This window comes from Leucopleurus acutus, assembly GCF_964270905.1.
Source record: "Leucopleurus acutus genome assembly, chromosome: 3".
In the NCBI taxonomy this organism is placed as follows: domain Eukaryota; kingdom Metazoa; phylum Chordata; class Mammalia; order Artiodactyla; family Delphinidae; genus Leucopleurus; species Leucopleurus acutus.
The window spans coordinates 3186272-3212724 of record NC_139145.1 but is presented as its reverse complement, the minus strand read 5'-3'; the positions used below and the strand labels follow the sequence as shown (position 1 = coordinate 3212724).

Genomic DNA, 26453 nt, shown 5'->3' with positions numbered 1-26453 from the left:
GTTGGAAGACAAGAGTGAGGCTCCCGGGGGAGCGGGTGCCGGGCAGGCCTCGTACCCGTCGGAAAACCCAAGAGCAAGGAGAGGGGGAAGGAACCGCCCAGAATGGAGAGGCCAGGGCAGGTCCTTGCCGACCCCTCGGAAGTGGCCACGCCCCCCTGCCCCGCTGAGGAGGGGGCTGGCGACGGCGGCGTCGGCGTCCGTGGACACCTGCGCTGTTCCGTAGGGAAGTTAACCTGAATTGGAGTTACCGAGGTAGCTGGCTAGAAAACAGACCCCCCCCACGCCACACGGTGCCGCGCTCTGGGGCCCCCGCCTTCCGCCGGGGGTCCTGGCCACACGCCGGGTCTTCAAAATACCAAGTTATTGCACTTTCAAAAAATACAACACATCTGTGGCTAAACCCTCCCTGCCCCCCCCGCCCCGCCCCCCACTGCCCGGCCCCGCCCCCCGCCCCCCCCCCACTCCATGGCTTCTTGGCTAAAAAAAAAAAAAAAACGCTCCCTGCTCCCGGCTCTCAGGAGAGGACACGCTTGCAGAGAGAGAGAAAGCAAAGGAACAGACGAACGTCAGAGTCGGGGTCTGCTGCCGGGGGAGAGGCTGTCCTCCCCGCATCCCCACCGCCCGGTCCCTCGCACCAGCTGGAATGGTAGTCCGGGGGGCGCGGCGACCTGGGCCCACCCGCCCTTCCCAGGGTTGGCTCTGACTTCGGGCTCCAACTCCGGCCAGGGAAGTGGCTGTGTGGGTGGCTTGTCTTGTTTTTAAGTTTGATTTTTGTTTGTTTTTCTTTTTTTTTTTTTTGACTTTTTTTTTTTGTCGTTTTACTTTTTTTTTTTTTTTAATCCTCCGATAGGAGAGTCCAGAGGTACAGGTGCCAGGAGCCAGGGAAAGGGGTGGAAAAACAAAATGAACAACAATAAAAAGAAAAAAAAAAAACAAAAATCACTCCTCCCGCTGTGCCCGAGGCCCGCCTGCGCCCCTCTGCGTGGTGAGCACCAGGAAAGTCGAGTGTCCGGCTGGTCGCGGCGGTGGCCAGCGGTCAGCAGGCCGACACCAGGCCCTTCTGGAAGGGGCAGCGACGCTTGGGCCGGGGGCCATCCTCGTCCTCGTCCTCGTCCTCCTCGTCCTCGTCCTCGTCCTCCTCCGAGGACGACGAGCTGTCCAGCGTGAGGTCCACCACATCAGCTCCTGGCTTCCCGTTCTCCACGCCTCCCGCCGCGCCGCCCCCGCCGCCCGCGCCCCCGAGCGCGCTGCCACCCCCGCCGTTGACGTTGGGGGTGGTTGGGAGCCCATTAGCATCCGAGGTGCCTGCGGAAGAGAGACAGGGACAGATGCTCAGGATGGCAGGTGACCCGCAGAGAAAGGAAATCAAGGCCGGCGAGGGGCGGGGACAGCCTTGTGCAGCAGCACACCTCGGAGGACGGAGCGAGGTGGCCTCAGGCCACCGGCTCCCCCGTGCTCTGGATGAGGCCCGGCACACAGCAGGTGCTCACTAACCACCTCAGACGCCCCGCTCCAGGGGGATCAACTCCACCGGGACGGTCGCGTTTCAGATAAAAAGGCCACGCGGTGGGATAGAGTCAAACTCAGCAATCGTCAAACTCTGGGAACAGAAACTCGGGCAAAGCCCGGCTGAGGCCTCACCAAGCACAAGGATGGGGCACTGGGGGCTGCAGCTGCGCTCCTTCTCGGCACGGATTGGGCACCACGAGCCGTCCACCAGGTACTCGATCTCGTCGGCATCCTCGCACTCGCTCAGGATCTTGGAGAGGAGCCTGGGGGCGGGAGGAGGGCCTGCTGACTCCTGGGCCCCACCCTGCTCCCCTGGCTGGGGGTGGGATGCTCGCTGAGCCACTTCCTGCTCTCCAAAAGTGGCTTCAGGACAGCACTGGCCGCACCTGCTGACCTGAGGTTCAGGGCGGGGGCCCATGCCAGACCGGGAGCAGGGACACACCAGAGCCCCCAGCGTTCGTTCAGCATCAACACTGCACCTGCCTCCAGGTGACTCTGACCACCTCAGTCATGATCACACAGGAGGGAGGCCTTCTCCAGGACACCCTCTGTGGCAGACGGGGCCCCTCCCAGCCCCATCACCATAGTATGAATACAGCTCTGCCATAGTACGGCAGAGGGTCACCACAGTATGACTACAGCTCTGCCTGAAACGTACTTTGCACCTGGAAAACTCCTACTCACCTTCCAAAGCCCTACTCTACGGCTCCTCTTCTCCAAACAGAGCACAAGCAATAGGAATGTCTGTCTCTGGCTCGGTCCTCCCATCCCACACGTCCAGCTGGGAGTTCCCTGAAGGCAGGGTCTGGGATGGAGTCCTTTTGACCCCGAAGCCACCCAGCTAAGGGCCAGAAACCAAGTGGCAGGGCCTTGTGGAATAAATGCACGACCCAAGGACCCTTCCCCCAGGAAGCCTCCCTGGCTATACCCAGGCCACATGGGCTGATGGAATGGCAGTCCGTGTGGGGCACAGTCACACTACCCAGCCCCAGCCCCATCTGTCCCTAGAGCTGTCAGTTACCACCACCCGGGCCTGAGTGACCTGCTCTAGGCCTGTGGCGGGGAAGGCGGGCCCTGGGCTGCACAGCTGCCAGGCTGGGAACAGAGCTGCCATTCAGGCCCAGCCCTTGTGCCCGGCCCCAGGGGCCTCCTCACTCCACCCCAAGGCTGGACAGCGTTGGGGTGGCTGCTCGGCTCCTCCAGGGAGGGGACCCAGGCTCAGAGCTGGTCAGGCTGGGTTTGAAGTCCTTGCCTGGCTACCTGTGAGCTGGGAGCCTGGGCTGGTAGCCACCCCTTCTGAATCTGTCTCCTCATCTGTAAGGAGAGGATGATCAAGGTCCACCTCCCTGGACGGCTGGGAGGGAGGGCTTCTGAAACCTCGAGCGCAGTGACCAGAGGGAGACGAGTGCCCGATCGTGGGGACAGTTCACACGCGGCCACTGCAGGTCAGGGCTACCCCCTTCCCCGTGGCACACCCCCCAGCCGTGCCTCAGCCATTGTGTGCGGGCGGGGGCCATGCAGCCAGCGGTCTAGGGCTGCCCCATGGTCCCCTCCTGCCTGGGCCACCAGGTTCCCTACCCCAGCCCCGGCTCTGGGGACAGAAGTGGGTGTGGCTGGCGCCTGGCAGGAGCCAGTCAGTCAGGTGCTGGGCTCAGTTTCTGGAAACTTAAGACCAGAGCAAAGTTTCCCTTTTAGGGAGAATGGCCTTTTTCCCCTTGTCCCCCCTGCGGCATGGGGAGGGCCTGCTGCTTAGGCTCAGGGGACAGCCCGGCCGCACGCTGGTGTCACCTAGGAAAGGGCCCAATAGAAGGTGTTCAGAGTTTTGGAAAGACGTGCGTCCCCTTCACCTTCCTATGTGGAGGATGTGATCAAGCCTTTGCTGAACGCCATTTGAGAAGCAGCTCCCCGAATTGTGCAATAGGGTGGAAGCTAGGGGTTCTCGGGTCCCTGTTTTACATGGGGGAACAGACTCACAAAACGCAAGGTGGCGTGGGGAGCAACAGTGGACCTCGTGGATCTGGAGCCCCACTTCTGAAGTCTAAGCTACGCCATTGCCACCCAAACAGCAAAGGCCCTGACAAGTCCCACAGGGCTGACACCCACCTCTCTCTCTGTAGCCCAGGGCTTGCAGAGCTGCCACAGGGTGCTGCTGGGTAGCCCGGAGGCCCCAGGAAGCCTCAGAAACTGCATGGCCCCTCTCCTCCTTCCAGAGGCCCAGACAGGCAAGGGGCCAAGTCCAGCACAGCCTGGCAGGCGTTGGGGCCCCCGTGCGCCCCAGCTACTCACCCATCGATGATGAGCTGGTCGTAGGGGGCTGGCTTGTCACACACCGGGCACATCCAGGTGGGCTTCTTCTCGTTCATCTGGAGGTAGAAGACGGCGTCGAAGCACTGCAGGTGTGCGCAGGTCTCCGCGCGGCAGGGCACCGACAGCCGCATCTTCACCAGCTGTGGGGGTGGGAGGTGATGGGTGTGAGCAGCTGCGCAGCAAGCACTGTCCACCCAGCCGCACCCACAAACCCGCGCGCCCCGACTCACCGGGCAGATGAGGGAGACCCGCACGCCAGTGGTGGCAATCTCACTGTCGGGGTCCAGGCGCAGCTTCTCTTTGACTGTGGGGAAGGGGCGGCTGGTGTCAGCGGGGCCGAGGGGCAGGTTTTCCCAGTAGCCAGAGATGCTCGGGAGGGCAGCAGTGAACACCCTCAGCACCCCTTGCCTCAGCTAGACACAGTGAGCACCCCATATTCACCTCCCAGGACCATGAGGCACATGCTTTAGCTCCAGGACCCAGGACTACGAGGAGAATCTATGTTAAAAAAAAGCCCTGGGCAGGGACTTCCCCTGGTGGCACACTGGTTAAGAATCCGCCTGCCAGTGCAGGGGACATGGGTTCGAGCCCTGGTCGGGGAAGATCCCACGTGCTGCGGAGCAATTAAGCCCACGCGCCACAACTACTGAGCCTGCGCTCTAGAGCCTGCGAGCCGTAACTACTGAGCCGTGTGCCACAACTACTGAAGCCCGTGTGCCTAGAGTCCATGCTCTGCAACAAGAGAAGCCACCGCAATGAGAAGCCCATGCACCGCAACGAAGAGTAGCCCCCGCTCGCCGCAACTAGAGAAAGCCTGCGCGCAGCAACGAAGACCCAATGCAGACAAAAAAAGAAAAAAAGCCCTCCGCAGCAGACATTTATTTTTGACAATAACCTGGGTGCACAACGAGGGGGGCCAGCCCCCCAACAAGACTGCCCTTTTCTGGAAAGATCCAGGCAACAAAGAGCTGCCATCGGCCACCTGCTGTGACTGTTCGCTCTGATGAAAACCGCCAGGACCTCCCGCACCACTCCAAGGGCTGGGACGCCCCAAGGCCAGGAGAGCCCCACAGGGACCCTCAGAGGGCAGGTGAGCCCACGAGCACAGCTCCCTTGCACTGTCCGAGTCTGCTTCTCTAACAGATCAGAAGACAGCGGGCGCCCACCATAAAGCCACGGCACGCTGAGCCCACGAGGTGGAGGAAAAAAGCCTGGAAGGAAACTGGCCCACTGCAGCCCTGGGGATGGGCCTGCAGGGGGCGCAGGGAGGCTGGCCAACCAACCTGAGAGGGGCAGCGGTTCAGCTCCATCCCCAGATGGCTCGGGACTATGCCCGGGCCCTGCAGAGTGGAGGGCACTCGTCTTGGACGATGGGACTGCCCTTCCCTCCTTGATACAACGCCTGCGTCCCCTCCTCCAGAGAGCCTTCCTCCGCCTCCCACACGGGGTCGAGGGTGACCTGCCAGCTTGTCCTCCCACCCCCTCAATGCCCCTACTGTCCTCAGTCACCCTGTGGCTCCCATCTCTGGCTAACAGCTGCAGATAAATGGTAGACCCAGAGACCCTGGCCCCTCAAAAAGACCCTGGGCAGCTGAGGACGGGTGCAGTGCATATCATGCTTCAAAGCAGGGCCTCAGTCCTCCTCTACCTAATAGAGGGAGGGCACGTGCAGCAGGAAGGGTTCAAGTGAGACAGAGAACAGGACTTCCCAGCTGCCATCAGACAGCAACCCAGCAGGCACGATGCCCAGCCTGAGCTGGCTGTGGGAAGGAAGCTGGGGGCTTGCTTCAGAGGGGAGGCCCTGTCCACCCCAGCAGGGGCCCGGGCTTCCCATGAGCTGCGACATATGCTGCCGCAGCCCCTGCACTGCCCCAGGCCTTGGCTCCAGGCCGGTCACGGAGGAGTTAAGCCAGGCCTCCCCATGCCCGTCCCCACCCTGGGGCCCACGGGTGCCTGGATGAGCCCTGCCCAGTCCTGCGCCAATGCCTGAACCTGCCAAGCGGGCAGGTGGGGGGGGGGGGGATCGAAGAAAGGGCCATTTGAGGAAACAGGCAGGCGGCAGGGCAGGGTGCCTAGGCTGAGGTCCTGGGGTCACAGAGCCCTAACTCTGCCACACTGGCCTCAGTGTCCCCACTGGTCAGACTGGGACGTGGCCAGGCCCCACTGCTTGGATCCATCCGCAGTGAGGATGGAGTCAGAAGGCACCCCGCAAGGGCCTCCAGGCGACCAGAGAGGGAACTCCTGAGCCCCCGCTGTGTGGTAGGCAGCCCCCGGGGCAGGACACAGGAAGGTTCTATCTGCCCGTCTGAGTGGCTCTTCTGGGGTTTTTTAATGCTCTGCGTATCCCCACCCCCTTTTTTCTGGTTCTTAAAAGTACAAAAAAGAAAAAAACCCAATGATCTCAGCATTCCGGTGCAGACCCTCATCATCACGTGTGCCTCCACTGGGAATCCATCCTCCGCTCCCGCTGAGAGCTGGCCCCCGCCCCCTCCCGGTCCCGCACAGCCGCCAGAAGCACCCACCTGGAAAGCTGATCACCTGGGGTCTTCTCCCCCACCCCCCGCAAGCCCTCCAAGCCTCCTCGCCCACCAACCCCGGCTCTCCTCGCCCCATTCACGGAGCTCACTGGGGGGCTTTCGGCACACCCAGCCCATCCCTGCCTCAGGGCCTTTGCACTGATGGTTCGCTGCCTGGCTCCCCCTCCTCCTTCTGTATCCTCCAGAGACCTCCCAGAGCTCCCCAACCGCCAGGGTGATGGCCAGACCCGGGGAGGTCCAGGTCCCCCACAGGCAACAAGCTCCTGAGGACCAGGTCTGTGCCTTGTGCCCAGCAAATTGGGTCAGCAGTGATGGAGCCATGGCCACCCCCAGGGACCGTGGGGAGCCCCACCCAGCAGTGCAGAAAGCCCCGGGGCTCACCCAGTGCCTTGCACAGCTCCGGGTGCTTGACCCCGATGGTCTTCAACCTCTGCAGCAGCTCCGAGGAGGTCAGTTGCCGCACCAAGTACAAGGCCACGGAGTAACTCTGGCGGTGGGGGAGGGGAGCGGAGTCAGGGCTGCGCCAATGGAGGTGGGGTGGGCAGGGGAGGGAGGGCAGAGGGAGGGAGTTCCAGGGCCTGCTCACCTTGCCGTAGTTCCCCCAGGTGACGGTGATGCGGTTGGTGGCCGAGGACAGGTACATGAGGTGGGTGAGGTTAATGGGGCGGCACGGCCTCTTGGGCTCCACTCCTGGCTTGTTCGAGGGGTAGTAGCCCTGGAAGCAGACACCACGGCTGCGCCCATCACAAGGTGTTCCATGTGTCCCACCCGCCCCACTCTGCACTCTCTGCCTCGCCCCCACAGCAGATCTGGGGGGCCCACTCACCGGGACCGAGCAGTAGCTGTGGTTGACCTTCACGGCGATGTTGGGTGGGTACTGGTCTTCCTGAGGGCTGCTGGTGTCTGAGTAGCAGATTCTGCAAGGACACCGGGGACCATAGGGCCACGGGCACCTCGGGCAGGGGAGGGCACGCTGGGAGGGGCGGGGAGGACAGATGGGAGGCGAGGGTGGACCCGTATCTAGAGTGGGGCTGCGTGCTGGTGTACCCACAGACAAGGCCAGATAGCAGAGGTGTGTCAGGTGTGTGTGTGTGTGTGTGTGTGTGTGTGTGTGTGTGTCTCTCTCTCTCTCTCTCTCTCTCTCTCTCTCACAGGAAGGGAAGGTGGGCAAGGGTCGTGTCCCCACCCACCCCCGGGCCTGGGCCACACCTGGGCTTACCTTAGGACGACCTGCACGGCCTTGACCCCAGGCTGCAGTTCTCTGTGCGGGGGGGAGGAGGGGAGGGTCAATAGCAGGACAGCGCCCAGCAGCCACCTCTGACCCTTCACTGGGGGGACCAGCCAGACGGACTAACCCACTACTTCCTTCCCATAGCGACCGAAGGCCAAGGGTACTGCCTAGAGCGTTCTCTCCTGACATTTACTCACGGGTGATTTGGGCAAATGACCGCCTCTATCTGGAAAATGGGGGGCTGGTACGGATAGTAAGAGGGTTGGTGGGTGTGGGCCTTGTGCCCGAGGAATGGCAACCCTAATGGTGACTTCTATCTCAGCTGGAGATTGAAGGCCTCAGAGAGCAGAGTCAGAGCCCTGGAACCAGCCTGCATCACTCATCTGCTCACCGGGGGCAGCTCTGCCCCCAGGGGACACTGGGGATGTCTGGGGACATCTGTGGTGGCCACGACTGGGGTGCTCCTGGCGTCAAGGGGGTGTGGGCAGGGATGCTGCTCCACACCCCACAGAGAACGTGCCCCGACCCTGATGTCCGGAGCAGTGAGGGGGGGACCCTGTTAAAGGGGGACGATTGGCCCACCTTGGGGCTGTGGGTCAATGGTGGTGAGAATGCGCGGGCCATGAGCATGGGGTGGGGCCACCCTTCCCCGCCATGCTGAGCCCAGGGTCTGCTGCGGGCCTGGCGAAGGCTGCCCTGGGCTGCCACAGAGGCGGGCAGGGGGCGGGCACAGCGCACCTGGAGTTCCGGATCAGCTCCACCTGTCTGGGCGTCAAGGCAAAGATGCACGGGCTCTCCTGAAGCTTCTCGTTATTCTGTGGAACTGGAGACAAATTTGGGGTCAGGGTCACGTCTGTTCCCTGGCGAGGGCGCCGACCACAGTCATTCCTACAGGCCTGGCCCTCTTCAGACTGGGAAGTAGGAAATGGGAAGCTGAGCCCCACCCAGGTGGGATGTATTTGAGGGATCCTGCCCCTTCCTGGGTAAGGAGAACCAAAGCCCATGGTTCAGGGAGCACTCATGCCCCCCCATGTCCCCCACTGAGGGCCACTCGGGGAGCAGCAGCCTCTTCAGCCCTCTGGGGCTCAGGCATCTACTCAAGAGGACCGAGAACTGCTCGGCGGGGGCAGAAGAGCTTTGCTGGGCCAGCAGGATGCAGCACACCAGGCCGCGTGCCCTCGGGCCAGCCACTTTCTCCAGGTCTGTGAGACGCCAGTAACGACTCTGTCCCCAACTCCCAGGGCTGTTCCGGGCATCTGGTGAGCCATGTACCCAACCATGCAGCACTCGGCCCAGGCCCCGCATGTAATGAGTTCTCAGCACGGCACTGCCAGAGGGAATGGGGACAAGTTGAACAAGGTCCTGCCTCTGGCACTCACGGGTTGGCCAAGGAGATATGGAAGTGAACAGGCAGTGAACCTCCAAGTGCACAAAATAAGAGTCACAGAGCAGCCTGGCCTGGCTCACAGCGGGAGGTGTGAGGAGGGCAGCAGGGACAGCACACACAGAGCCCTGCTCGCCATCATGGAGCACTGGGTGCAGAAGTCGGGAGAGAGTCTGCCGGGGATGGAGACCTTGGCAGTGAAGAGCTGGCTCTTCACTCTCAGTCATAACTGTACTGAGAACCCCAGGCGAGATCAGACAGCACTCTGAACTGAACGAGAAAATACAATACTCCAAAACTTGTGAGAGGCAGCTAAAGCAGTTGTGAGAGGGAAAGCTATAGCTTTAAATGCTTCTATTAAAAAAGAATGAAAAGTGTTTGAAATGAATGATGTATGCTTCCTCCACAAGAAGCTAGAAAAAGAAGCCCAAACTAAAAGCCAAAGCCATTAGAAGGGAGAAAATTAAAGATAAAGACGGAAGTCAATGAACCAAAAAGCCAACAACAGAGAAAACCAACAAAGCCAAAGTTCTTTGATACATACCTAGCTAGACTGAATGATAAGATCGTGAGAACACAAACTATCATGAATGAAAGGTGGACATCAGTACAGATTCTACAGCCTTCAATAGGGGGCTGTAACTTCATGCCAATGAATTTGACAATTTAGATGAAATGAACAAACTCTTTCAAAGATGCCAACTATCAAAACTGGCACCAAAACATATAGAAAGTTTGAAAAGCTTTTTATCAGTTAAAAAAACTGAACTCATAATTAAAAATCTTTCCACAAAGGAAACTGCAGGTCCAGCTTGGTGGATTCAATCAGATGTTTAAGGAAGAAACCATATAAACTTTATATAAACTCTTCCAGGGAGTCCCCTGGTGGCCTAATGGTTAGGATTCTGGGCTTTCACTGCCGGGGCCCAGGTTCACTCCCCGGTCAGGGAACTGAGATCCTGCAAGATGTGCGGCATGGCCAAAAACAAATAAATAAATAAACTCTTCCAGAAACTAGAGGACGAAGGACACGTCTCAACTCATTTCCCCCCCTCCCCCGGTACGCGGGCCTCTCACTGTTGTGGCCTCTCCCATTGCGGAGCACAGGCTCCGGACGCGCAGGCTCAGCGGCCATGGCTCACGGGCCAGCCGCTCCACGGCATGTGGGATCTTCCAGGACTGGGGCACGAACCCGTGTCCCCTGCATTGGCAGGCGGACTCTCAATCGCTGTGCCACCAGGGAAGCCCCTCAACTCATTTTAATGAGGCCAGCATAACCCTGGTTCCAAAACCTGACAAAAATGCATCAAGAAAGGAAAAACACAGCTGAATATCCCTCATGAACGTGGATGTAAAAAATCCTTAACAAAATTTTAGCAAACAGCCAGGGCCCCTGGGATCTGGCCCTGGAATGCAAGATTGGTTGAAAACCTCCACACGTCCACTTAAAGTGGCTAAAATGACAAGACCAACAATTCCAAGTGTTGACAAGGACCTGGAGCAACCAGGACTCTCTGCTGGGGGTAGGGGTGGTTGTAACATGGTACAGACACTTTGGAAAACTGTTGGGCAATGACTAGTAAAGTTAAACATACACTTACCCTGTAACCAGCAATCTGCTGTTAGCTATTTCCCAATTAAATGGGAGTATGTCTACAAAAAGACCTGTGCAAGAACGCCTGGCTAATTTATTCCTGGCAGCTCTAAACTGGAAACAACCCAAGTGCCCCACAACGGAAGAACAAATGGACAAGCTGTGGTACATTCATACAGTAGAGCTTGTAGTCCATGCATCGACACGGACGAATCTGAAGCCCCAAAGCTGAGCCAAAGAAGGCAGACACAGAGAAGTACATGCTGCGTGTGCATTATACCACCTTCCTGAACAGGCAAAACTAATCTATGGTGATAGAACTCAGAAGAGAGGCGGCCTCTGGGGGTCGGGGGAAGGCAAGGACTGCCTGGGAGGGGGGCCCCTCGGGAACTTAACGGTGATGGAAATGTTCTGTATTTGGTGGCACTGGGGTTACTCGGTCACATGCATTCTCTAAAACTCAAGTTACGCACTAAATATCTGTGGATTTCGTTGTATGTAAACTATACCTCAATGTTTAAAATTTTAAAACTACGCTGAGAAGTGGTGATCATTCTGTAACGAATAAAAATATCAAGTCACTGTGTTGTACCCGGAATTAATATTGGATTGTAAGCAATCATACTTCAATTTAAAAATAAATTTGATGAAGCCAAAAAAAAAACCAAAACCAAAAAAAAAAAAACCCCACCAAAACTAAACAAGGGACTTCCCTGGCAGTCCAGTGGTTAAGCCTCCGTGCTCCCAATGCAGGGGGTCCGGGTTCGATCCCTGGTCAGGGAACTAGACCCCGGATGCCGCAACTAAGAGTCCACATGACGCAACAAAGATCCTGTGTGCTGCAACTAAGACCCGGCGCAGCCAAAAAAGGAAGATCGGCTCCAGGCCCCATGTGGAGGAATACTATGCTCCCGCGAACACAGGGAGTCAAGAATTAAGCAGCTCTTTGTGCTCCGACAGAGACTAATCCCCAAGATGGTTTTAAGTGGAAAGAGCAGGTGCAGAGCAGTGTGTACCTCAGGCTGCTATTTGTGTAAACAAAACCAAGGAGGGGGTCTGTGCAAGAGCCGCCTCTGGGGAGGGTGGGTGCCAGAAGTGGCCACTACCGCAGCCCTGGAGCCGGGGGAGGTAACGCGTCTGCTCTTTTTATACTGCAAACCCTTTAGGACAGCGGTGGGCAAACTGTCCCTACAAAGGGCTGGAGTGTAAATATTTTCAGCTCGGCAAGCCACACTGTTTCTGCCTCTACGTCCCCACTCTGCCTTGTACCATGAAAGCTGCCGGTGAGGGCGAGCCCGCGCCCGCCTGGCAAGGCCTGGGTGGGGGGCGGACAATAGGGAGCCCTGGGGCTGGGCCCAGGCCTGGTCGGCCCACCCCTGCTTCAGAACCTTCTGAATTCCAAAGCGCAGCCTCGGGTAGGCTACTTAAAAAGGAAACACAATTTGAATTTAAAAGCAGCTCGGGCTCAGAAGCCAGAGCTCCCGGGCCAGGGTTCGTACCCCAGCTCTGCTCAGCCACGCCCCCATCCCCACCCAAGCCTGTGCGCCCTCCACGCAAGGGACCAGTTTCTCAGGGTTCACAGTGCCGGGGCCGGAGCTGGCGCTCAGGAAGAGGTGGCTGCTGAAACCGCCACACTGCTGCCGCCAGTTCCTGCTCGTTGTGGAGGGAGGGCTGGTCCCTCCGGAGACCCGGTTGGGGCCCCTGAGAAGGGCTGGCTAACTGGAGGGCTGGGGTGAACGTAGGCTACCTGCAGATGCACCCAGACCCGCCCGAAGAGCCCCGGGCAATTATTTATGGGGGGAGGGGGTCTCACAACATCTGAGCTGGGCCGCCAAGCCTGGGGGGGCGTGTCAAAAATACTCCCCCCGCCAAAAAAAATACTCCCCCACACCACAGAGTCCCCTGGGAGGCAGAGGAGGGGACGGTGCACCGGCCAGCCAAGGAGCTCTTCCTGCAGAAACCGCGAGAGGGGTTGCGAAGGACTCCTATTTCTAGGTGAGCCTGCTGCAGAGGCAGGGGATGCATTCCGAATCCCGATTTTCTGCTGTGCCATCAGCCTGGGGTGGCCGACTGTTCCCCCAGGAAGCCAAGTGGCTGGTGGGAGGCCAGCTGCCAGCTCAGCTGGGACACAGCGGGCAGGGGTCCCCCAAACCCGGACCTGGGCCATCCACCACCAGTGGCAGCCCCACCCTTCCAGCTTTCAGGGCTGAGATTCGGGCGGAGTCCGTGACCCTCACCCTCACCCCCACCCCCACTATCAGCTCCCTTGGCCAATCCCGTTGTTGAGGATTTCTGAACGCGCCCAGGGAGGTCCCTTCCCCCGCAGTGCTCATCTGATCAGTATGAAGACCCCTTGCCGGTCTCCTGGCTCCCCCCAGCTCTGGGCTTCGGGGGAAGCTCTGTCCCCAGCCCTGGTAGCCTTGATTCCACCGCAGCCACCCTGGGCGCCTCCTTGTGCTCCCCACCTGCCAAGAACATACCTCGGGGCCTTTGCACTCACCATCCCCTCTTCCAGAACATTCCTCCCCCAACCATCTACACAGCCCTGGTGTGTTTTAAGCCTGTGCAAATGCCACTGGAATGAAGCCTTCCCCGAGTGCTTGTATCTAAAAACTGCACCCTCCACCCCAACCCATCAGCGACACTGGCACTCCCAACCTCCTTCCAGGCTCCATCTTTCTCCCAAACCCTCACCTCCTAAGAATTAACACAATTTTCCCATGTCTTTGGTTCGTCGTGGACACAGAACCAAAACTACCTTTCCTGTCACCCATGCTGCACAGCAGGGTGGCCATGGGGGTCCCCCGCCAGGCGGCTTGGGGGCTGGGATGAGGTACATGCCCTCCCAGCCCCAAGCACACCCAAAGGCCTCAGCCTCAATGCCTCTCCGGAACTAAAGGGAGAACCCCTGCCCCAAGGTCCTCAGGGAGCTGGAATCCCAGGAGGAGCCAGTGGACCAGGGACTCAGCCCCCGGGCTCAATCCGAGACCCCGAAAGAGGGCCTGGCACACGCAGGCGGCTGCCAGGCAGCCTTGCAAACTGTCACCAGGGACGAGTATTTAATGACCTCAGCAGGTGCTCACCACATACTGGGGTTGGGGGGCGGGGTGTTCTGACAAACCAGCAGTCAGGACACACCACACATCCGAGGTTGCACACGCAGACAGAAGGCAGCAGTGACAAGAACAAGCGCGTGACTTCATCGCTGTTAACCAGTGTGTTCTATGATGAACACATATTTTTACAAAAGTTTAAATAGAAAGAAAAGGACATTTTAAGAATTCGATCGGGGGACTTCTGGTGGCGCGGTGGTTAAGATTCTGTGTTCCCAATGCAGGGGGCCTGGGTTCGATCCCTGGTCAGGGAACTATATCCCACATACACGCTGCAACTAAGAGTATGCATGCCGCAACTCAGGAGCCCCTGCCTGCCGCAACTGAGACCCGGCGCAACCAAATCAATAAATAAATAATAATTTTTTTTTAATTTAAAAAAATAAGAGAATTTGATCAGCAGGGACTTCCTCCCATTGGCCTGAAGCCCTTCGGCAGGCAGCCCCTGCCCCTGGGCCCCCGAGGCCCCCTCCTCCAGGCTGAGGCCTGGCCCCAGTGGTGATGGCGGGGGGCGTCCTGGAGGAGGCAGGAAAACAGGTGCCCCAGGCTGGGCGCAGGGGCCTCACAACAGGAGGGGGCGGACGGGTACAAGCCCCAACTAAGGGCTCTGGGTTCGAATCCCAGCTCCTCCACTCACGGGGCGAGGAACCCAGACTTCCTGCTCTTGGGGTTACGGGAGGAACAAGCACTGAAGGAATGACTCAATGTCTTTCTCACTGCAGCCTTCAGGCTGCTCCTCATCTCCAAGCCTTTGCTCACCTACCTCCACCTCATTCTGTCCTCTGGATGCAGTGGGGAACAAGCCAGTCCCAGGCGATCAACAACGCCAGGGTTGGGAGCAAGGCCCCAGAGGAGGAGAGAGTGGTAAGGAGGTGAGGGAGATGAGCTGTAGATCAGGCGATGATGGGGCAGGGAGGGCCATGTGGGTGTCCGGGGAAGAATGTGACAGACAGAAGGAACAGCACATGCAAAGGCCCTGGGGCAGGACCAAGCCCGGAGTGCTGGAGAAGGCTGGAGCAGTGTAAGCGAGGGTTAGGGTTAGGCCAGGCGAGAGAGAGGAGGTGAGGGGAGGGAGGAGGAACGTGACCAGCTGCTATTCTAAAAGCTTCCTCTGGGGATTTCCCTGGTGGTCCAGTGGCTAAGACTCCACGCTTGCAATGCAGGGGGCCCGAGTTTGATCCCTGTTCAGGGAACTAGATCCCACATGTCACAACTAAGAGCCCGCGTGCCGCAACTAAGACCCAGCACAGCCAAATAAAAAATTAAATACTGAAAAAAAAAGTAATCATCTTAAAAAAATAATAAAAAATTTAAAAAATTAAGAAAAATAAAAGCTTCCTCTGGCTGCTGGGGGTAAAGTGTGTGGGGAAGACACCAGGAAGGAGGTTGGGCAGATTAAAGCCAGGGGCGGGCACAAAGTTGGGGGATCACAGCAGGCGGAGGTGAGCCACCTCTGGCAGGACTTGGGGTGGGCTGGAGGCCTCGCCTGGGACAACCTACACGCCCACCTGAGGGCCCCCTCACAGGTAATGCTGGGTGCTCCCCAAGGCACCCACCTGCTGCAGAGCTGATGGAGCCCCTCCCACCACCACGGGCAGGGGAGGCCCAGCCAGCCCAGTGGGTCAGGTCACCTGCCCCTGGATGCCACAGACAGCCCATGGGCCTGGTGGGTACCACGCTGGGCTGTGGGGCGGCAGGCAGGCCTGCCGCAGGGGTATTATCCACCTCAGAAAGGACGCGAAAGAACAAGACCTGGGAAGCCCTCAGGACAGCCCAGTCGGCCACCACCGTTCCCCGTGCCCCACCGATCTTGGTTTTTCTGGCCTCTGCCACCCACGTCCAGGCTACTCTCCCTTCCCCAGCCTGCGGCACACCACACTCTGGTCACAATGGCCTCCATTCATGAGCTCTCTCACCACCGGGCCTCTGCCTGGAACACACTCACCCACCCACCCCCTTTGTCCGGCTTGATTGCTACTTATCCCTTGGGTCTCAATAGGATTGTGACCTCCTCCAGGAAGGTTTCCTGACTGCCACTTCCTCACAAATGCACAATAAGGGGGCTCCTGGTACTGACAGCGCCCTGCCCCCCCCTGCCCCCGGGGAACCCTGCACTCCCTGACCGGAGCATTCCTCGCCCGTCACCGTTTAATCACCTCTAGGGCACCTTCCTGGCACAACTCACCAGGTCAGGGACCCCACTACCTTGCTTGGGCAACACCAGCCAAAGGGCTCGGAGCCTGAATGAGGGACGTACTGATACGCTGGCCCTGCCCAGTGGGGACAGGGCTGGACCAGTGGCTCTCCACCAGAGTCAGCGCCGACCACGTCCTGGAGCATAAGGAGAACTGGGGGGCAGCTTGCTCACCCTGCTGGGCCACGGGAGTGGTCCCAGCCCACAAGGCGCTGGCCACAGGACGCCAGGAGCCTCGGGGAGCAGCGGTGGGACAGGTCGCGTTTCCTTCCTTCTGCCCGTGGTGAGTCTCATGATGGTACCTCGTCTCCCCCACGCTCCCTGGCCCTGAGGTCTGGGCCTCCCAGAGCGGACACTCAGCCTCTGCCTGCTGACACCCCAAGTGGCCAGGCTTAGGGGACCCTCCGGCAATAAGAGGGTTGAGCCCCAAGCAGCAGTGTTGGACCCGAGACTGCATCCCCGGTCCCTCTGAGTTCTGCTGTGGGTGAGCAGCAAGCGCCTCTGCCCCCGGGGGTGCCTGGCCCAGATGGCTGGGCTCCCTGTTCTGAGAAGAGGCCTGAGGTCCAGAACCTTCGTGTGGTTCAGTACCAGGGCTTCCCCACAGGGAAGCAAGGTGCCAATGGCGCAGAGAGGGGGTCAGAGGAGGGAAGATGGCTGAGCACGCGGCCCCGGAGTCCCTTCCCTCAGGATGCCGTGTGACCTTGGGCTAGTCTCCTGACCTTTCTGGGTGCCAACCCCCAGCCCCCACTGGAGTGGATCAGCTTTCTCCTAAGGTCCTTCCAGCTCCCTGTCTGTGGCTCTATTATTCCCCTCCCCTCCCCCAACCAGAACATTCCCCTCCACGTGATTTATGTCTCCTGTCTGCCTGGCGCGGTCTCCATCCCGGAGCCTGCCTGCGGCTCTTCCGGGGAAATAGGACCAGACTGCTTGGGCCTCGTTTTGGTCGGCAGGGCATGACCAGGGGTGAGGGGGAGGGGAAGCTGGCTAGAGCCTCCTGAGGTGGCTCCTGGCAATGCCAGTGCTGCAGAACTCCCTGTGGGGAGGCGCCCAGGGTGAGGGGTGGGCGGACAGAACTGCCGGTGTTGGAACAGCAGGGACCAGATGGCTTCAGGGCCACCGTCAGCGCTCGATGAGGCCTCCCCCAGGAACCTGGGCAGCCCCCAGGGAGTCCCTGAGGAGATGGGAGTCTCGGGAAAAGGGTACATCCTGGGAGAGGGGCAGGGGAGTGGGTGGGAGCAAAGGCAGGGTGGGGTTGGCCTCTTTGTTCTGAGCCAAGAGCAGAGTGATTCCTGGTGTAGACAGGGGAGCAGACTCTCCCGGAGATCAGGTGACTGGGGTCCCTGGGGGCTCAGGGCAAAGTGATGCATTGTGGGGCGGGAATGGTTGCATGTTTGCGGGCAGGAAGGAAGCCCATGGTCCGGGCAGGGGAGGGAGGCTGCCGGCCCTGAGTTCAAAGTCACCTCCAGTCCCAGGCCCCCGCCCAGCGCCAAGCCCGCCTTGCAGTCTCCCAAGCCCACCTTGCAGCCTCCCTGTAAAAACACAGCCTCCCTGATATAAAGATCGTGCTTGAGTCCTTAGGAAGGAGTCTGAATCTTCAGCTCGACCTCCAGAACCAGCCAGCCAGCCAGGCCTGAGACTCCAAAGCCTGCAGGGGGGGTGGGAGGTCTGGGGAGGTTGGGAGGGGGCAGGGGGATGGGTCCTGGCATCTAGAGAGAGGTTGCGGGAGCAGAGACAGGGAAGGTCATCCTGAAGAAACTCGGGAAGGGGCCCTGGGTCCCCAGTGCTGCACGTCACCCCCACGATACGTGCTGGTGAGCCAACCTGCCCCCCACCTGGGGGCTGGCGAGAAACCCCTCCTGGTGTCAGAGAGAAGGCGGGGGAGGGCGGAGCCCCCGGGCCAGAGTGTGGGGCCTCAGACCCCAGGGCCAGGAGCACCTGAAGCACTTTCCTCCACCTCTTACAGCCTCACCTGGAGCCACAGGCCCTGGGAGAGAGCCGCCATCCCTCCCCCACCCCCCACCCAGGGCAGGACGGAGGGGGCCGGTAGGCACGCCCGGGGCTGGAGCTAAAGCCTGTGTGCAGACAAGGGCCCCCTGGACGATCAAGGCAGGCTGCTGGGTCAGCACGGTTGGGAGGGACTGAGCCGTGTGCGGGTGGGGGCATGGAGGGACCGTGACCTCGGCCACAGCACACAGGGACCGACTCACGACCAGGGCCTACTGTGACGGGCAGCAGGACCCACAGCGTGGGTAGGCTAGGGGCACCCCGAGGCTCTGAACAAGGGGTGCTAGAAGTGAACCTCCACAAGGGTGGGGGGCTCTGTCTGCTCCCTGCTGCACCCCCTGATGGGTGCCCACCCAGCAGGTGCTCAGGTATATGCTGTGTGACTGGGTGGGTGATGAGTCGCAGGAGGGGTCTCCAGGAACATTCAGGCACCTGGTAAAACCTCAGGGGTGACAGGAGCCCCATCGCATTCCACTTGCTCTCTGGAGCCCTGGAGGCCCAGGAAGCTGTGGCTGGTTGGTGTCCTGGCCCCAGAGCTCAGGGCAGCATCTGAGGCCGAGTCCAGGCTGACACCCACTCCCAGCCCTGTCATCAGGGTGGGAGGGGGCTGCTACAGGCCTGATACACAGCAGGCCTGTCCCTCAGTCAACGTAAGGGACAGAGAAACGAGGACAAGGTTCCCCGGCATCATCTCCTCTATCCACGCTGCACCCCGCCTCTCAGAGGCACATCTGGCCATGTGCTGACGGGCCGGCCCATGTTGACAGGCCTGAACCCGCTGACCGAGGTCACTCCCGCAGGCTACCTACTAGGAAACAGCCTTCCACAGGGGGCGGGAGGGAAGGTCGAACCTCCAGCCCCTTCGCCACCAGGAGTAAGACCACAGAAGCCAGCCTTGCAGGTGGCCCCCAGTGCCCCCGCCTCCTGGTGGTCCAGCATGGTGGAGCCCTCGCCCACGTTGCACCAGAGTTGGTTCCTCTGACCAGTGGAATGTGGCAGAAGCGAAGATATGCCACTTCCAAGCTGAGGCTGCGAGAGAGCCCTCAGCTTCCAGTGGGGTCATGCACTCACACAGGTGCACATGCTTTCTCTCTCCCTCTTTCCACCGCAGCCCCCCTGCCCCGATCATGGTTCTGAGGGAAGCAAGCCACCACACCATGCTGGGAGGACACTCAGTCAGCCCCCAGAGGCCCAGGCGGCAAGAACTGGGGTTTCCAGCCAGCAGCTGGCAACCACGTGAGTAAGCGCCCCGCCCCCAGCCCCAGTCAAGCCTACTGATTAGGCAGCCCCCCAGCCGACAGGTGGACTGTGACCCCCCTGAGCGACCCCAAGCCAGAACCACCCAGCGAGGCCGCTCCCGAGTTCTGACCTTCAGAAACTGAGGTGTCGGCTGTTTCGAGCCACTGGGATTTGGGGTAACTTGTTACATGGCAACAGGTTACTAATTCAAGGACCCCAAGGTGGCCCCTGTGCTTCCTGGGAGGGACAAGCCCCCCTCAGCCCTTGCTGCTCCCCAGAAAATGCTCTGGGTTGGCTGCTTGGCTGGCCTTGGGCGCTGGGAGAACTCAGAAGGTGGGGCCGCCCCCAGGGGCGGCGGGGACTCACCCAGCTCGGTGGGCTTCAGCAATTCATCCAACATGTTAAAGAAGGGCAACTTCACCAGGCGCACTTCTGGCTTGAGGGTCTTGGCAGGCAACCGTCCGAGTCCGTTTAAGTACTTCCCGTAGAGCACGGGGTAGTCAATGTTGGGGCCCGTGAGGGGAGTCCTGGGCACCGAGCTGGCCCGGTCGTAGGTGGAGTGCATGGTCAGGGGGTCCAAGGGCCGGTGCGGCTGTGGCACGGGCTCCGAGCTCTTCTTGGCGTAGCGTGTCTCGTAGAGTTCCTTGATCTTCTTGAACAGCTCGGGACTACAGTCAAACTGGACCAGCTGGAGAGCCCGGGTGACAAGTTCGTGTTTAAGTCCGCTCTTACTCCGGCCGACAAAACCCAGGAGCATCTGAAGATCAGAGACTCGGAAACTCATCACCATGTTCTGGGGAAGAGCAACCACAAACACACAGGTTCAGAGGGACACGCTGCCAGGGTGAGGGACTGCCTGGGCCAGCTGGGGGGACAGTGAAGTGAGACCCTGCTAGCAGCTGGCCAGCCTGGGGCCCCCAGGAGGAGGAGGCGGCAGCTTCTGCCCCAGTCCCACCGGCCGGGCTTGGTCCCACCTCCATGCCTGTGCTCAGGCTGCCGCCTTGCCCTCCCCTGAGGGGCCCCCTCCCCGCTCAGCCCTGCTCCCGTCCTCCCGCTCCAACCTTCCTCAGCATCACCAACGCAGCAAAAGCTCGTCTGACTGACCCCCCCCACCCCCAGCTGCTTCTATTTTAGGTCCTCTTTTCCCATCTTCAAGCCTGAAAGCATCCCCAGGGCAGGAACTGGGAATCTTGCTTCTCCATAAACAGCCTCAGTCGCGCTCCAGCTGAGAACACTGATGGCCTCTCTGACCTAGGCCTCTTCGTCAGGGAGGATGGCGGGTCCACCTCATCGGGATGCGGGAAGGACCAGATGAAGCGATGCACGTAAAGCAGAGTGAGCGCTCGACCAAGGTCGGCCACAAACACATTTTCCCTTTGGTCTGGAGCATGGTAGCCACCGCTTGCTTAGTACTGACTCACCTGCCGGGGACTGAGCTGGGCGTGTGATTATGCACTTAACTCTGATCCTTCAAACACCCCTACCAGGTTGGGGTGAGCTCCAGTTACAGACAAGATCCAAACCATACTCTGAAGCCGGGGTGGCTCCTCTCTACCAGGCTGCCCCAGCACCGACTGATTTCAGCTGAGCGCTGCCGAGGCCGTCAAAGCGTCTGCTGGTCCCCCCCACAGGCGTCCTCCCCTTGGTGCTGTGGACACTGGGGCCATCCCGGGCATGGTGGGGTGTGGAGCAGCATCCCTAGCCCCGCGCACTCGATGCCAGAGCTCCCCCAAACCCCAGTTGTGACGACCACAAACGTCCCACAGACATCACCAAATGTCCCCTGGGGGGCAGGATCAGCCCCAACAGAGGAGCGCGGGGATCCAGCAGCCACAGAGGCTATGAACTGACCCGTGGCAAAGTGATGACTGGCCACTATTACCTGGCAGGGCCCCTCCAACGAAATCAGACCAAATACAAGAGAGCAGTGGAGCCCAGTGTTTTCTGTGGGACTGGCTGGCAGTGGCCTGCCCTCCGTGACCCTCTGGGCTCCCCGATAAGCTACATAAGCAAAGTATCCCGGAGGGATGGGCCAGCGGGGTGTGGGGGCCACCCGTGCCAAACCCGAAGCTGACCTGTGATGAGTGAAATGTGGTGGGAAAAAGACACTTCCGGGGTGGGGGATGGAGAAAGAGAAAGTACAAGCGATGACAGTGGACATGGAAAGCTGGCGAGCCTGGGGCAGGACAGCACCCAAAGAAACCAATAAATCACTTAAACTCAACTAGAAAAAGTCTGATGGTCAGAGGTGGGCGGGACCCCCTGCCAGGCTGGTTACGTGCCACAAGGCGCTGCTGTTTCCGGGCTGTCAAAGAGTGAGCTGTGGAATCTGATCGTGGCTCCAGGAGTCAGGAGCCCTAGGTTCAAGCCCAGACCCTGCCCTAGGTTCCCAGATGACCCTGGGTCTGCTGTCAGGCTTCTCCGCACTTTGGACAAGATGGGAACTCTAACGTTCTTTCCAGCTGTACGGCGCCAGGCTCCTGCTGATGGCAGAGGGGTCTGACGGGCCCAACATGACACAGACAAAGGTGCGGGGAGGCCCCATCCTGCCTGCAAAGCTTAGAGGGGGAGGCTTTTCCTGCTGCAGGGTCTTTCTCCTACTCCTGCACTGCAGACGGAGAGCGCCCACCAATGCCAAGCACAAGGGCCTTCATGGTCACTAATCTCACAAGGACTGGTGCCCATTACACAGGTGAGAAAACTGAGGCTCTGAGAGGTAAGCAGCTGGCCCAAGGCCTCCCCGTGCATCCGCAGCAGGGCTAGCAGTATTTGGACTCGGGGCCATCGGGCTCCTGAGGCTGCTTACTTCCACTCACACCCAGCTGCCTGGGAGCCCCTCACTCCCCAGTACACCCGCTGCTTGGGGGCCTAGCAGTCTGCTGGCCCTCCAAGAGTCTGAACACTTTTGAAAACAAAGAGGCTTCGCCTCCCTTGGCCTGACTTCCTACCTTGAACAGAGAAGAAAGGCTTGCAGACAAGATGTTTCTTCTGGAAGAGCCCCAAGGCGCTCCAGGGGAGAGGCAATGTCATATGGAAGCTGACCGCCCACCATGGAGCCAAAGGCAGGTGGGCACATCTTCCTGCCCCTGGGAGCCCCTGCCCCTACCTACCCCTTCCACCAGGTTGGGGCCATCCGGAGCCGCCGCATGCACGCGCATCCCGGGGCACACCCCTCGAGCTGCCATATGTTCATGACTCGGATTTCTCAGCAGCTGCCACCACCGAGGAGCCTGCCCTTGACACTGGAAGGGAGGGGGGGCCGCGCAAGCAGGGTGCAAACGTTCAGGAAGAAGCCCCAAGTGCTGCGCAGACCACTTCCTGCCGCGGCTTCATCCTGACCTGCCTGCCCCTCAGATCTGTGTTTATAAACAGCGCCAGGCCCCAACGGCTTCCAGAGCCTCAACTCTGGGCTCCTTTGGAGCCGTGTGGAGAAACAGCAGCTGCGCTGAACTTAACAGGGGCGCCTCTCCAGGAACTAAGAGCTCCGTGCAGAATGCTACACACCCTCTCAGGGAGTTCCCAGACCACTCCCCACCCCCACCCCCAAGCCCCTCCCGGGGCCTCAGGTTGAGAGTCTCAGATTTCCAAGCTTATCAACAAGCCCCTCGCTCTCCCCTCGGACCAGCCCATTCTGGACCCCAAAAGACAAAGTCTCCGGCTCTCGCTACAAAAGGCTGGGAAAGCACCTAAAAGAGGGGGACATTTCAATGACAGGTAGGCACTCCACAGTGACAGCAAGGGACTGAAGGAGAAAGAAGGCTCCCTAGGATGGGAGCAGGCTGGGCTCACGAGGCTCGTGTTTTAGAGCACTTGAAAAAGGGTCAACTTGATCTAATTGGGGAGGGGGGCCCCAGCCACTGGAAGGTGAAGTAGAGTTCATCAGATCATATTTCAAGGCCCTGGATGATATAAGAGTTCAGATCCTACTCTCTGGCTGGAGTGGGGGTGGGCGCCCAGAGCCACAGCCCCACAGCGGCCCGAGGAGGTTAAATTTCAGGGCTCCAGGGGACTTCAGGCCGCACGTTGTTGCCTTGGGCTGGCGGAGTTCAGACCTCTGCATCTCTAGGGCAAGTCTCAATTTCTCAAAACTCCGGAGAGGGGCAGCCATGTGTGTGATGCAGGTATATGGAGAGGGCACTCAGGGGTGAATGGGGCTAATACCCTATAATCACAGAACCCTGAGGGCCGCATTTCAGATCCCAGTGGGAAGGGAAGGGAGATGTAAGGAGAGGGAGGAGCAAGAGAAAGAAAACATTTACAGGTCAGGACCCTGGGGAGGGGAGAACAGCAGGGGGAGGGGGCGGTGTCTTGGTCCTGCAAGGTCCGGTCCCCCACCTCCCTGGGATCAGCGGCCTTGAGTAAATTTCTCCGGGAAGAACCCTAGCCTAGTCAGGGGCAAGGGTTCTGGAGCCTCACCTCGGGGACGCATCTGGGAGAAGATACAACCCCGGGAGAGGGATGCTCCCAGCTTAGTCCCAAGAGGATTAAAAGGGGCCCCAAGCTTGAAGAGGTGGCATCTATGGGATGTGGAATGTGGACCCCAAATAGGAATACGGGGGAGAAAGACTAGAAACTAACCACCAGCGTCCCCCAGCGCCGGGAGCCCCCAGCTGTCCCGTCACGTGATCGCCCTCCTAAATACCCTACCCTGCAACCAGCCAGGGACTCTCCAAGGACCGACGTAAGAGACCGGCAAAAAGAGAAGGGTGCCTCAGATGCCAGAGCTGGGGTGCATAAACAGATCTAAAGCAGGGGTTCTGGGGGCTGTGTGGGAAGGGAGTGTGATCTGAGCAGTAGACTCACGATGGGGTAGAGTATAAGGGAAGCAGACAAGGTTTGGAAATGGGAGTCTGATCCTGCGAGTGTGGGGTCCAGAGACCCCAGGAACAGTCCAAAGCAGCACAGATGCTGTCCTGAGGGTAGAGGGAGGAGGAAGGCAGAGCCCAAGACCCAAGGCTGAGAGGAGAGTTATTAGGAAGGCGCCGACACAGGAGCCAGGGCTCAGTCCCATCGGGGAGGGCAAGCTGTTATCGCCGCGCGCACTCCGGGGTGAAGAGGGTGTCGGGAGGGGGGCGGGGCTCTGGGACCAGAGCGGGAGCTGAATATTGGCTCCAAACCCTAGCCTGGGGTAGAGACCCCAAGAGACACACTGTGTTTGGGGGCAGTTCAGGACCCCAGCTCATCACCCCGGATGGTGGAAACGGTGGCAGAAAAGTCAGGGGACCTTTCTGGGCAGGAGTCGCCAACCCCAGCCTGGTCAGCTAGGCGAGGAGGCTGAGACCCAGATGTACCAGCCCACTGTACCATGGGGGGCTGGGAGGCGCAGACACTCCCCCAGGCCAAAGAGCGCCGAACTCGAGGAGTGGACGAGCAGTCCAGTCAGTCATGCTGTCCGGGGGGACTGTACCTCAAGCTGGGAGGCGCGGCCCTGTGCCCGTTCTTAGGAAGGTCCAGACCGCTTGAGCTGGAGGTTGAGCTGGAGGTAGGAGAAGCCAACCTCCTACCTGGGGGCTGAACCCCTGGCGCGAAAACTGGGGTGAGGTTTGGGGGGCCCCGCCCCCGGCCTCCCCGCGCCCCGCCCGCAACCGGAGCCCCGGGGCCAGGGGCTGGCGAGGGAGCCGGACGCCGAGCCGCGGGCGGGCCGCACTGTGGGGCCCCGAGCGGAAGGCGCAGACCTCGGCCGGCCGCCCGGCCCCCGCCCCCCCGCCCGCCCTGGCCGGCGCTGCCGCCGCTCACTCACTTTGGCCTCCACCAGCTCCGCCGCCATCTTGGCCACCAGCGTCCCCCGCGCCGGGAGCCCCCAGCCGTCTCGTCACGTGATCACCCTCCACTCGCGGGCGGGGCCGCCACCGCGGCCAATTAGCACCCGCGCGCCCTCCTCCCCGGGGCGCGCGCGACCGCGCACTGCGCAGGCGCGCGCGGCCACCGCCCGGGCCTCGGGCCAATCAGGGCGGCCCGACACCGCCCCCCCTTCGCTCGCGGCGACCACGCCCACCCCTGGCCGCGTCTGGATTCTTAAAGGAGCACGAGCCCGGCATAGGTGGGGGTGGGTGTTGAGTCCTGTCTGGGGAGGGAATAGACAGCGGAGGCGACAACAATGCAGCCAGGTGCCGCGGCCCCCGGTGCGAGGCGGCCTCCAGGTGCGTGACTGGGCGCCCGGCGACGTGGGGGGAGGAGACGGTTGGCCCGCGCAGCGACCGCCAGTGCGTGCAGTGAGCCGCCTTGGAGCGCAGCGCGGGACAGCCTCGGCTGGCCGGGCGACCCGCGCACTGTACATCCGGGTCCCAGCGCGGCCGAAGGAGCGCGGGCGCTACACCTCCTTGGTTGGCCCCTGGAGGAGAAATGCCGGACCCCCTGCCCAATTCCCGGGATGCCGGCGAACCGCCCCTCCCCACCCCGCCCCCCTAGTTCCGCCTCCCCACCCACAGTAAACCTTTGGAATCTGCACTAACCGGAAACTCCCCTGCTCAAGAGCTCTCCGTGGCTCCCCAGTGCCCACGGGCCGCTGTACTCAAACTTTCGTGTGTCAAAACCTGGAAGCAAGAGGACAAAAACGTGTATTTCAGGGCCCATCCCTTGAGATGATCAATCTCAGGGCAAGAATTAGGCAAAATTAAGACAGCGCCCCAAATGACTCAGTTATCAAGGTAAGTATGTTTGTGCGGTATTTTTAAAAATAAAATTAATGCAAAAAAAATCCATGATGAAGAAAATACTAAAATTTAAGTAAAGAGGGAATCCAACTCCGCAATTGTACAGGTGACCTCCCTCACCTCACACAAACTCTGACTCTGCAGGGTTTTGTTTTACTTTTCCTACACTTTTTTTATTTTGAAAAGGGTGCAGAACTAGCACCCTTCACACTTATGTACCCTTCACCCAGCTTCCCCCAATGATGATATCTCACATTCCTACAGTGTGTTGTCAAAACCAGGAAATTGATGTTGGTACCATACAATCAACTCAGGTACAGATATTTGGGTTTCACCGGTTTGGGGGTTTTTTTTTGAATTTTTATTTTATTTATTTACTTTTGGCTGTGTTGGGCCTTCGTTGCTGCACGCGAGCTTTCTCTAGTTGCTGCGAGCAGGGGCTGCTCTTCGTTGCGGTGCGCGGGCTTCTCATTGAGGTGGCTCTTCTTGTTGCAGAGCACAGGCTCTAGGTGTGCGGGCTTCAGTAGTTGTGGCTTGCGGGCTCTAGAGCGTAGGCTCAGTAGTTGTGGTGCACGGGCTTAGTTGCTCCGCGGCATGTGGGATCGTACCGGACCAGGGCTCGAACCTGTGTCCCCTGCATTGGCAAGCAGATTCTTAACCACTGCGCCACCAGGGAAGCCCGATTTCA

General features: G+C 59.9%; 1 protein-coding gene across 1 annotated transcript; it reads right to left on the bottom strand.

Moving 5' to 3' along the window:
- Positions 1–471: 471 nt before the first annotated feature.
- On the bottom strand, positions 472–24895 carry PIAS4 (protein inhibitor of activated STAT 4). Its single transcript, XM_082835089.1, has 11 exons — positions 24853–24895; positions 19479–19905; positions 8323–8407; positions 7573–7614; positions 7180–7270; positions 6940–7068; positions 6735–6840; positions 4047–4120; positions 3796–3956; positions 1642–1772; positions 472–1305 (listed from the first exon to the last, which is right to left on the bottom strand). Exons 1-11 carry the CDS (start codon positions 24877–24879, stop codon positions 1037–1039), a joined length of 1542 nt encoding a protein of 513 aa, XP_082691215.1. The 5' UTR covers positions 24880–24895; the 3' UTR covers positions 472–1036.
- Positions 24896–26453: the final 1558 nt, after the last annotated feature.